The sequence below is a fragment of the Ailuropoda melanoleuca genome, chromosome 10 (assembly GCF_002007445.2).
Source record: "Ailuropoda melanoleuca isolate Jingjing chromosome 10, ASM200744v2, whole genome shotgun sequence".
Taxonomy (NCBI): Eukaryota; Metazoa; Chordata; class Mammalia; order Carnivora; family Ursidae; genus Ailuropoda; species Ailuropoda melanoleuca.
The window spans coordinates 6124949-6137580 of record NC_048227.1 but is presented as its reverse complement, the minus strand read 5'-3'; the positions used below and the strand labels follow the sequence as shown (position 1 = coordinate 6137580).

The following is a 12632-nucleotide window of genomic DNA, read 5'->3' as shown; positions in this document are numbered from 1 at the left end:
ATGCCCATCCAGAAAGACACACAGCTCCCCGTACTTGTTTTTGAAGTTGCACTGCTTAAGTTATAAGAGCTTTTCGCACCTATGTGTTCCTTAGAGAGCAAAGTGGGGAGGCGTTGCTGGTGGGTATTGTTCAGATGAAGGTGGAGATGAAGGTAGCAGAGGGCTTGGATCACTGGTCTAGCCCCATTATTGCCCAGAAGCATTCGTACTTCCCAGCTACACCCATCCTAGCTGGGGACCTGAGAGCCCCCCAGTCTGTAAGCACCCTCAGGACAGTGAAGGGGGGCACATTAGAGATGCCCCTGGTGCTAGTGAGAGGACGGAACACCCATTGTTGGTTGGCTAACTTGCTTCTGCTTTCCCCCAGGGCGGGGAACAGACCCACGAGACTCACACTTCCAAACCTGGGGGCTTAATCCTGAGAAGCATTCACCTTTAACCACTCCCAACCCTTCCCTCCAACACATACTTAAGTTTCCTGTACTGAGTCACACCTTTGCCTGGGGACATCATTTTTTCTTTTTAATGTCACTAACTCAAACACCCTTCGTTGGGGTTATGTTCCGTTTGGTTTTTGTTTTACAAAAGCTTACTTCACTTGATCATTTTGTCATATTCCTTCCTCCCCTGCTGTCCTCCAGGCTGTTTTTCTGAGGTTTGGATTAACAGACAGTAGTTCTTCTATTGAAAACACCTGCAAAAAAAAAAGCACTCAGGAAACACAGAATAATTCAAAAAAACTTTTAATAAATTGCAAATACAAGCAAGACAGAATCAGTGTGAGTACGGGGAAGGGGAGCACTGATCTGACTCAGGAAGCTCGTGAGAAGCGGCAGAGACTGGCTGCCCCTTCAGCCTCCACGCCCCCCACATTCACACAGCTGACACTCTCTCGGACTAGATTATCGTTTCTTCCTTCAGCAGTGTCTCCTTTTGTATTGAGCTCAGGTCTCCTCCCAAACTCTCCAGATTCTCCAGGTGTGGGACCCCTTGGGTCTCCTCGATACTCCGGGAATTGGGCAGCCAATGGCAGCTAAGGCAGGCTGTTTCTTGAAAGAGGCAGACGGCACCTGGGTAACAGCGAAAGTTTGGCTCAGGTTAGAGAGTGAGCTCAGGGACTCCCTCCTCAAATGTGACCCCCTCTGGCCTGCACCCGCCCTCCCTAGTTCTCCCCTCCAACATAGAGTATTACAGAGATAGACGGAAAACAGAATGCATCACATGGCAAGGCATACAAATAGACGGAAGAACTCACAGAACCATAGCCAGTGCTGGAAGGCATCTTAGCAACTGGCTAACTATTAATAGGTAAGAAAACAAGGTGTAAGAGAGGAAGGTCAAGCACAAAACCCAGACTTCTTGATGCCCAACCCAAGACCCCCAGTAAAGTAAAAGAAAGGAAAAAGAGAACCAATGTCATAAAACAAATGGAGATATCTTTTTTTTAAAAGATTTTATTTATTTATTTGACAGAGAGAGAGAAAGATGGCCAGCAAGAGAGGGAACACAAGCAGGGAGAGTGGGAGAGGAAGAAGCAGGCTCGCAGCGGAGGAGCCCAACGCGGCGCTCGATCCCAGGACCCCGGGATCACGCCCTCAGCCGAAGGCAGATGCTTAACGACTGAGCCACCCAGGCGCCCCACAAATGGAGATATCTTGAGTGAATAATAAATGCTGTATTAAGGTTGAGGCTAAGAGAAAGAACAACTTCCCTGTTCAGCACGATAGCAGACTACATACTCTCCTGCCAAAAACCACAAAAATTCTATATAAGCTATTTCTTCAAAAACCTATTTCTAAATACATGGTCAAACTGGCATCAGGGTAAGGCATTCTTAGGAGCAAAACTCTAGTGAAAACAGAAACCTAGAGAGTTTAAGCAAGCCCACAATTGGCCTTCACCTTGGACACATACCCTCAACCCAGGTGACCCTGAGTTTCCATTCTGTTGGCCATTTGGGACACAAAATGAGAGGAAAAGCCCCGGGCCTGCTCAAGATAAGGAATCTAACCAGGGTCTGCCATATGAAGCTAGAACTTCAAAGTTACCTGTACTGACTGGGAGTTCATGAACAGAGGCTAGCTGTCCTGTGGGTCTGCAACTAACTTCACAATACCAATTGCAATCCTTGGCTAGTTGTGCACCCAAGCAACAAGCAGAACCAAATGTACGTACCTTTTTGAAAAAACACTTTAAATACAGGCCTCTGATGGGTATTAAGGAGGGCACGTATTGCATGGTGCACTGGGTGTTACATGAAAATAATGAATCATGGAACATGACATCAAAAACTAAGGATGTACTGTATGGTGACTAACATGACATAATAAAAAAGGATTATTAAATAAGTAAATAAATACAGGCCTCGAAGAATTATTATAAATAAATAAATAAATAAATACAGGCCTTGAAGAATTTCTACCTGAAAAAAAAATTCCAAGGAAAATGAATTCACAAACATACAAGAAACAAGACACCACAAGCAAGAGCCTGCAAAAACAGCAGCCAAAGGACTCATTCAGTTGTTAAGCTTATAAGGCACAGAATGCAAAGTACGCTTAACTCAATGTATAATAAAAATATATTTAGAGAATAGATTAAAAATATAAGTAAGGAAAAAGAGTATAAAGATAACACGAATTAAGGGAAAATATAATTTCCAGTTATAGAAACAGATTGACTGAAATAAAAATGTAATGAACAGGTGAAGCAGCCGATCAGACACAGCTGGAAAGTGAACGGATGAAACTGAAGACACATCTATATAAGTTACTCCAAATGCAGTCCAGAAAGACAAAGAGACGGAAAGCATGAAAAGAGAGAGACAGACAGACAGACATAGGATGGAGTGACAAAGTCTAACAGATGTCTTCCTGGAGTTCCACAAAGGAAAGAAAAGAGAAGGAAAGAACATAGAGATAAAAAAAGAGATTAAAATGGTCGAGAAATTCTGAAAGACATCACTCCTCAGGCTTAGTTCACACCACAAGTCATAACACAAAAATCCACACCCTGTAAAGTACCAAAGAAGGTCTGAGAGAAAACAAAGATTGCTTCAAAAAGAATGATATTTTTAGAGTCAACAACAATGGAATGGAAGTGGTAAAATAATAATAATAATAGAATAATATCTTGAATGCTTGGGGACACTGTCAACTTAAAAATGTAAGTTCAGCAAAACCAATTTTAATAAACAAAAATGAAAGGAAGACTATTTCATACAAACAAAATATGAGAGTGTATCTCCAACTGTCCCTCACTAAAACCCATTATAAAGGATGTATTTCAGGCAGAAGGACTGAGAAGGTTTGATGAGCAATTAAATTGGTAAATATGTGGGTAAATTTAAACCAATGAATATCAAATGCATAAAATAAAAATGTTAAATATATAGAATTAAAAAGAAAACAGAAGAAACTAAAACGTGCAAAATAGCATATAAATTGGGAAGGCACTACCTTGTATTATTTATAAAGAGCATAAATATGTTGATGAACTCTCAACTTTGTTTAGTAAGCATGTTAAAATGTCAACAGTAGCTCCTACAAGAATACAAATAGACTGCATAACTTCCAAACTAAAGAGGGAGAAAATATAATGAGAATTCTATCAATAAAAGTCAATCAATTCAAAGCAAGGCAAGAGAGGTGGGGGTTGGGGAGCAGAAAAAACTGAAAGCAAAAAGTAAGGTGGTAGGAAAAAATATAAATATATCAGTAGTCACAATAAATATAAATGAATAATAAATGCTCCAGTTAAAAGACAAAGATTATAAAACTAGATGAAAAAAAATACAATCATAAGCTACATGATCACATATAAGTAGATTAGAAAGATATATAACAGGCAAATACTAAACTAAAGAATGCAGAGTAGTTAGAGTAATATCAGATAAAACAGACTTTAACAAAAGGGATTATTAGAAATAAAAAGGATCACAGCATGCACAATGATTAAAAGTTCAATTCACCAGTAAAACAGAACAATTCTTTTTTTCTGCCTTTAAAATAATTTTATACATAATTTTCCCAATTTGCTACCCCCCCATAATAGAGCATGAAGGGCCCTCCACATCAATACATAAAGATTTACTATACTTCTTAACAGCTACATAGCACTTCATTACGTGAATGTAACGTAATTTTATATATTTCCCTTCCTTAGATAATGCTGCAGAGAACATTCTGGTATTTCCCCATACTTGCGCTAGTATTTCCATTTCATTGTGTTTTGAAAGGCTTGCTGGGTAGCTTTAATTGGTAGACTTTCTTTCTGCATGTTGAACTGAAATCTGTCTACCTGTGAATTTCTCTGCTGCTGCTGCCACTCCTTTGATGTGGTTTTCTACTGCACCATGAGCACGAGTCTAGGCTTATAAAAATTTGTGAATACAATTTCATTATATATATATTTGTCTCTTTTACTGGTAGACTTGAACCCACATGTTTTCTTGCTTTAGCCTTGAAGCAAGTATGATGCAATTAAAACGTGAGTTGACTTTGTTAATACCTAAATTTCTTGAAAGGTATGCTTTTGTAGGAGACTGTGGTTTTGTGGACCTTTTCACATTGCTTCAATTCTGTTTCTGGCCTGAGAGATGCCAACCACATCTGTACGTTCTGGGGTAGAGCGTTAGGCTGTGTGTTAGGCTGTCATTAAGCTGCTTATGAAGACAGTTGAGAGGAGTTTTGCAGGGAAAAATCAAGAGAAATTTCCCATATATGTGTAAGCTCCGCCCCTCTGAAACTGGCATCTGAATCCGTCAGGAATAGTTCCTGCCACATTAAGTTGGAAGCAATGAGAAAGGAAAACAGGGCATATACATGAATGAGCTGGAGAATGGCCTATAGGAAGTAGGTTCTATTGTTTTTTTTTCAGCTTTTTAAAATTAATGTAATTTTCTTTATTTAAAAAATATACTTGGGGGCGCCTGGGTGGCACAGCGGTTAAGCGTCTGCCTTCGGCTTAGGGCGTGATCCCGGCTTTATGGGATCGAGCCCCACGTCAGGCTCTTCTGCTATGAGCCTGCTTCTTCCTCTCCCACTCCTCCTGCTTGTGTTCCCTCTCTCGCTGGCTGTCTCTATCTCTGTCAAATAAATAAATAAAATCTTTTAAAAAAAAATTTTTTTTTAAATAAAAAATATACTTGGATATCATTTCTATTTTTCAAAACACAAATTCATTCTTTTCAGCTATTATTTTAATTTTTTTATTGTGGTAAGAATACCTAACATGAGATCTACCTACTTAGCAAATTTGTAAGTGGACAGTACAGAATTGTTAACTGTAGGCATTATGTTGTGCAGCACGTCTTTAGAACTTATTTATCTTGAATAACTGAGACATACCCATCGAACAACAACTCATTTCGCCCTCCTGGCCCCTGGCAACTACCATTCTACTCGGCTTCTACGACTTTGACTATTTCGGTCATCTCATATTGTGCAATCATGCAGTATTTGTCTTTCTGTGACCAGCTTAAAGTAGAACAATTCTGAATCAAGATTAGAACAATATAATAAATAAGCTTGATCTAATGTTTACAAATGCAAAGTTGCATTCAACATAAAACATGAAAATGGACCTTAAACTAGGCTATAAAACAAGTCTCAGGGGCGCCTGGGTGGAGCAGTCGTTAAGTGTCTGCCTTCGGCTCAGGGCGGGATCCTGGCGTTATGGGATCGAGCCCCACATCAGGCTCCTCCGCTATGAGCCTGCTTCTTCCTCTCTCACTCCCCCTGCTTGTGTTCCCTCTCTTGCTGGCTGTCTCTATCTCTGTCAAATAAATAAATAAAATTAAAAAAAAAAAAGTCTCAATAAATCTGAACACATTAAGATTATATACCCCATGATCTTTCATCACATTGAAATTAAGTTAAAATCATTAACATGATACAATAAAAAAATTGTATGCTTGGAAATTTAAAAGTATACTTTAAAATATCTCACGGAGCAAAAAAATCATAAGGGGAACTAGAAATTTGAAATAGAACAATAACATAAAATACTGCATATGAAAATGGGAGCTGCAAATACAATTCTTACAGGGGAATTAAAGCTTTAGTTGCCTACTTAGAAAAGAAGAAGCAGGGGCGCCTGGGTGGCTCAGTCAGTTAAGCATCTGCCTTCAGCTCAGGTCATGATCCTGGAGTCCCCAGAGAGAGCCCTGCATTGGGCTCCCTGCTAAGCGGGGAGTCTGCTTCTCCTCTGCCCCTCACCCCTCTCATGCTCTCTCTCTCTCTCTCACACTCTCTCTCTCAAATAAATAAAATCTTTAAAAAAAAAAAAAGAAGTAAGCAATAAGCTTAGATCCTAACTTAAGAAGCTAGAAAAGGAATAGCAGAATAAATCAAAGAAGTAGTAGGGAGGGAAGTTCAAAATAAGAGGCAAAAATTAAATAGAAAACAAACATAAAATATGAAGGTTCAAGAAAGCTAAACCGTGGTTCTTTGGAAAGACTAAAAATGTGGTAAACCTCTGACAAAACTGGCAATGAAAAAAGAGAAATTAAGTATAAAAAAAAGAAGCATATAACTACAGATGCATCACAAAATAAAGTTAAAAAAGAAAACATTTCAAGTACTTTATGTCAATAAATCTCAAAATTTAGACAAAATGTATAAACTTATAGAAATACATAAATTACAAAACTAACTCAAAAAGAAACAAAATACCTGAATAATCCTATAGTCATTAAAAGAAACAATGATAAGCTTAAAATTCTCCCACAGAGAAATACCATGCTCCTTCTACAGACAAGCTTAGTTATACAATTAATTACTTAAAATGGTAAAAATAAATGAACCTTAGAGTTCCTGGTATTAACATGGAGGTTATACTGTTGTATAAACACAGTATGATTATTCAAAGTTTTAAAACAAGTAAAATTAAGTAATATATTGTTTAAAGATAAATATGTGTGTGGTAAATATGATTATCACAAACTTCAGAATAATCGGTTCCTGAGGGACAAGAGGACACGATCAGGAAAAGCCACATGGTTGAGAGGGGGGAAAACTTTAAAGATAGTTAATATTCTACCATATTTCATCAGTGTTTGACAAGCCCACTGTTTTCACATTTCTGGAATAAGGATGTGCCTTACAAGCTACAGCACCTTATAATTAAGGTGTTTTTTTCTTTCTCGGTGATACATAAATGAGAATGCAACTTACAAACAACAGATTCCATGAAAATAATGGCTAGTTCTTAAACTATATGGTGGAAATGGGCATACGGTTTATTTTTAATTACCTGGTGGAAATGGGCATACGGTTTATTTTTAATTACCTATCTCATACATTATAAATATGTTTATACATTCACTGTATAATAAAATCAAGTTAAAATAGATTATGTCATGGGTCAGGTTAATAGAGCGGGAAGATTCAGAAAAAAGGACAAAATTAGGATTGAGGGCTTAGACGGTGATGGTATATAAAGATAAGACGGTAAGGTGAAGGTGAGGTGAATAAGATCAGAGATTCCAGGACAGAGACAGAGATAGGCATAGAAACCTGTAGGAGTCTGGACAGAATAAGACAGAATATGAAATCTGGAGGTTGGTTCTAAAATCAAGGAGGACAAGGATGAGAGATAGGGCTCAGGCTCTAGAGCAGTGCTGTTCAGTAGAACTTTCTGCAATGATAGAAATCTCTACATCTGCACATTTAATATGGCAGCTTCTAGATACATAATAATGTTACCGAACACCTGAAATGTGGCTAGCTTGACTGAGGAACTGAATTTCTATTTATTTCATTTTAATTAATTAATTAGCCACAAGTATCTAGTGAACAGTTTTGGACAACACCGCTCTAGAGCGTCCATGGCTCCTGAATCCAGACAGAGGGCAGGGAGAAGGGCACCGACCCCAGGACACTCACCAGCCACTATGAACAGAACGATGGCAAAGCCAAGGACGTAGTAAGGCCACTGCACGGAGAACTGGGGGGGGCTGGGCTTCATCCTCAGATTCTGGATCTCCAGGGCATGCAGCAACAAGGCCAGGAAGGCACTGACCCCTGCAGGGTCACAGGGAGGCACTCTTGCTCTCCTCCCATGGTTCCCACCTTTGCTCTTCATCAGACAGAGTCACGTGGCCCATAGCCGGTGTGGCTCCTGTTTGGAGGCTCCTTGCTCCAGCCCACATCTGTGCCGTCTCAGAGCCCATAACCTCTACCCCACATGCCTGTCTTTCCCTCCATCCCAACTCATTTCAAGGCCCATGTGCCTCACCTCCCAAGGGCCCCATACCAGAAATCCCTTTCCCGGGTACCCTCTGTGCCCGTGCCATTGGCTGACTCTGATGGGGCCCCCTGGGTGTGATGCTTTGGGTGCAACTCAACCTGATTTTCCCACTGTGAGCGTTCCACCTCCTCCATGTGATGGGAGCCTCCCTGGGTAGGGCCTTGGCCAGCCTTTTAAAGTCAAAAGTTTCCAAAGGGCAGAGATGGTGTCTTCCATCCATTCGTCCAAGAAACACTTATATTTCACTTACATTATAAATTTCACTTCCATATTGTCATTCTGTGCCAGATTCTATGACAGTTGCTGGGATAGAGATTATGGTATAAAGACCCCCAGACAAATGACCCCAAGCCATGCAGTGAGGGCTGTGCTAGCTGGAAGTGCAGGGTGCCGAGCGGCCCCCGGGACAGCAACTGTCATCCTGCGGGGCAGCTGCCTCAGAGAAGGAAGCAGGCAAGATGGGTTCTAAAAATTCCCTCTCTCCTGACATCACAGAAACCAACCATCTCCCTGCCTTTGGGTACCCCCCCCGCAACCCCTCCCCGAGGCCGAGGCTTGCCCGAGGACAAGGCCTGCCTCCCTCTTCCACACCTGTGAGGAAGCTGATGAAGGCTGACACCAAATTGTGCTTCCGGGTCCTCGGAAACAGCTGAGATGCAAAGGACACCAGGATGAAGGTGGTGAGGAAAGACAGGACAACTGCAGACAGCAGGAAAACTCGGCCGAGAATGATGTACACTGTGGGGGAGGGAGGCTGGGCTGCAGCTGGACACCCTGACCCGTGACAGGGGACAGAGCCCCGCAGAGCCTGCGCAGAGAAGGCCCCCGCAGCTTGCCACCCTCAGTGCCACAGTGCAGCCTGGGACCATGGCTCCAATCCCACCACTCTGCCCCCCAGAATGCTCTGGTCCCAACATTTCGTTCCCTATGACATGGAAGTGTACGGAAAAAAAAATTAGATGGACCAACGGTCATTTTAATAAACAACAGACAATAAAAGTTGCGTGTGGAAACGTGAAGAATTGCATCTGTATTGGTCACACTGATATAAGCCGCCGGTGGAGAATCAGAACTTGTGAGGTTAAGATGTTCTGAACTCTGGGGGGAATGCTTCTTTAATTATGCTGGTTAACAGACCCAAAATAGCAGAGCCAGGGTTTTGATGATACCCTACTACTGGAGTGACTCAGACTCGTGTTAAAACAAGTTTGTATATCCTTCTAAGCATGCAGAGATGGACAGCTGGTGTGGGAAAAAAGACAAAGGTGTTGCTAAAGACCCAAATGTTCTGGAATCTACTCTTGGGTTAAACCAATAGTTCTCAATCAGGGGCAGTTTTACACCCCCACTGGGGATATTTGGCGATGCTAAGAGATAATTTTGGTTCTCGCAAATAAGGGCATCAACTGGGTAGTAGAGGGTAAGGGTGATGTTAACTGTCCTGCAAGAAACAGGAGAGCCCCCACAACAAAGATTATCCAGCCAAAGTGTCAGTAGTGCCAAGGCTGAGGAGCTCCAGATCAAAGAGCTCACACAGTGTGGCCCATCTTCCCCAAAGAGGTTTCTCCTCTTCTATTACCAGGAGAGATCCCCTAACGGCTCTTCCCCAAAAAGGCTCACCTCTTTTCCAAGACAGACATCCTCCCGACCTTCCCAAGTCCCTTATAAAACACGGCCTCTGAGTCTGCTGAGCTCATATTCGTGTGCATTCCCTTGCAAATGCGGTTCTCGGGGCCTAAGCACATTATCTGCAGAGCTGCCACCCACAGGGGGACAGATGTTTAGCAGAGGGGACAAGTGGGGCTGAAATCCAGCCTGTGCTCTACTAACAAGGCTCTTCCCTGGCTGGGAGCTGTGCCCACCCACAAAGGTCCCATGTGAGGGAGTTAACAGGAGCCCTGAGAGGTGGCAGAGCCTCACACGGTAGGGTGGGACCCCCACCCCTCCATCCTAGGTGGGGGCACTCCTACCCCAGAAATAAACTTTGTTACTGACACATTGCTCCTGACCCTGGTGGTCAACTTGATATTATTTTTTTTTTTAAAGATTTTATTTATTTATTTGGCAGAGATAGAGACAGCCAGCGAGAGAGGGAACACAAGCAGGGGGAGTGGGAGAGGAAGAAGCAGGCTCACAGCAGAGGAGCCTGAGGTGGGGCTCGATCCCAGAACACCGGGATCACGCCCTGAGCCGAAGGCAGACGCTTTAACCGCTGTGCCACCCAGGCGCCCCGTCAACTTGATATTATTAATCTTTTGCTTAGCCACATACTTTCCTCTAACCTCAAGAGTAGAGACGCAGAAAATGCCCTTATGGGCTTATTAAATTCTGTCCTCTGTGACTCCATCCGGTCCTCTGTTACCCAAGTCCCTACACTGGCCCCATCTCCCCCTGTCCTGTCCCCGCCTCCATCCCTCTTACCTGACAAGGGTCGAGGCTTCCAGCATCTGATATGGAAGCAGTTCTCAAACAGGCCACTGAAAAACACTTCATGGGACTCCTCATTCACAAGCCGTACCCAGAAGGGGAAGACGGAGACCAGCAGTATGAGCAGGTAGCCCAAGGAGGTCAAGGCCGGGGCTATGGCCCACGTGAATCCCTTCACGTCCTTGTCCTGTAAAGTCAGCATCACCTGTTCAAGGGAAAAGTGAGGGCTTCTCATGCGGAACAGGGCAAAGGAGATGACGCCTGTGGAAATGTTAGCATGTACATGAGCCTCGGGAAATGGTGATTTCTTTGCCTGGATAAACTACAACCTTACAGACCTCTCCGGCAGACCTAAAATATGCATAAAACATTTTCTGCTGCTAAGTTACCGGGGGATCTTGGGCAAGGAGGGTCCCTTCTCTGAGCCCCAATTTCCACCTCAATAAAATGAGGTTGGACGAGGCCATCCCCAAACGCCTGCCAATCCAAAAGTTCTCACCTCTGGATTCTGTTAACAATCAGTGAGAGGCAAACTGAGGACTTCAGAGGGGAGGGGGTGGGGGAAGGGGATAGCCTGGTGATGGGTAGTAGGGAGGGCACGTATTGCATGGTGCACTGGGTGTTATACGCAACTAATGAAGCATCAAACTTTACATCGGAATCTGGGGATGTACTGTATGGTGATTAACACAATATAATAAAATAAAATTAAAAAAAAAAACAAAAAAACAAAAAAAAAAAACAATCACGCCATCTACAAAGACCCTCTGCACTGTGGTCCGCAGGCAGCTAACAGCTAAGGGCTTCAGGGATTTCAGGAGGGCCACGGGGTGGTATTTAGGCCGGGCTCCGAAGTGTAGAAGACAGGCCCTCAAGAGTGAGTGGGCCGCTCGTGCCGGTCCACACCCTGTGCAACCATCTGTGCTCATGCCCAGGCACTGGGACCTCTCCAGGGTCCCGAGGCAGACCCCCTCACTGCAGCCGGGCCGGGGAGTATCTCTGAGGCTGTGGGACCCGCAGAGGACCGAGTGTGGGTGCACTCTTGCACCCCCCTCCCAAATCTGTTTACAAACACGTAAACAGCTATTCCTCTCTAAGCGCTGTCAGACTAGTTTGGAAACATCCCCGTGTGCTTTCACCTCCTTCCTGTCACTAGGTTCTCTTCTTCTCACCTGAATAATCCTTCCCTCTCTCCAAAGCTCCCCTTAGATCTTCCCTCCACCCTCTAGGCCACACTGATGAGTCACCTGAACTGCCGGGCCTCAGTTTCCTTTGCTCTAAAATGATGGAGTCGGTCGGCCCCGAGAGCAGTCCTAGCTCTAAAACTCTCTGGTAGGAGACATGGCTCCATCCTGACCCCCATGCTCCAGATGGGACAGAGCACAGTGGACACTGTCAACAGATGGTCTGTGCCCCTGCCTGTCCCCCAGCAACCTCAACTTGTCTAAAACTGGCCTTCGTGTTTTCCCTTTTTCAGCCATGCTCTGTCACCACACACTGGTGGGGAGCTCAAGCTGGCCTCTCCCTCTCTCCATGCCTCCATCTCATTGGCCTTCCTCCCGGGAAGTCCCCAAGCCCCCACCCTTCCTGCCCCACGCCCACAGGTATCACTTCCAAGCACTTCCGGCCTCCACGTGTGCCTTCCTTCCCCGGGGGTGCCCTCTCTGCCTCTCCTGTAAAGCTCAGCTTGGCCCCGTCTACCGCACACAGCCTCTCAGCCACCAGCCACTATCCATCATTCCCTCCACACTTACTGGACGCCCCATGCCCAGCTTAGGCCAGTGGGAGCGATTCAGGGATGAAAAAAGACAGGAACTCGCAGGCTCTTGGTAACTGTGGGGGAGAAAGACACATAAACATGTCACTGGGTACAATGCTTTCCTCCCCCCCCCCCCCCCGTCTGGGTAACTTCTGGGCCATATGTACCCCAGAGTGCCACCTATCTGTTCCCCTGC

At 43.9% G+C, this 12632-nt stretch overlaps 1 protein-coding gene across 2 annotated transcripts in view; it reads right to left on the bottom strand.

Annotated features, from left to right (window-relative positions):
- Window positions 1–726: 726 nt before the first annotated feature.
- The window catches only part of TMEM225B (transmembrane protein 225B), a 47360-nt gene continuing 35454 nt past the window's right edge, over window positions 727–12632 (bottom strand). Inside the window, exons 2-7 of one of the 2 annotated variants that reach the window (XM_034669865.1) lie at window positions 12432–12510; window positions 10672–10882; window positions 8842–8988; window positions 8349–8420; window positions 7887–8024; window positions 727–1070 (exon numbers count right to left, since the gene is read on the bottom strand). In XM_034669865.1, coding sequence (XP_034525756.1) covers window positions 898–1070; window positions 7887–8024; window positions 8349–8420; window positions 8842–8988; window positions 10672–10882; window positions 12432–12443 — 753 coding nt within the window. In that variant the 5' untranslated portion in view covers window positions 12444–12510 and the 3' untranslated portion in view covers window positions 727–897. The remainder of the gene's footprint in view (window positions 1071–7886; window positions 8025–8348; window positions 8421–8841; window positions 8989–10671; window positions 10883–12431; window positions 12511–12632) is intronic. The other variant, XM_002924189.4, reaches the window with a different exon arrangement.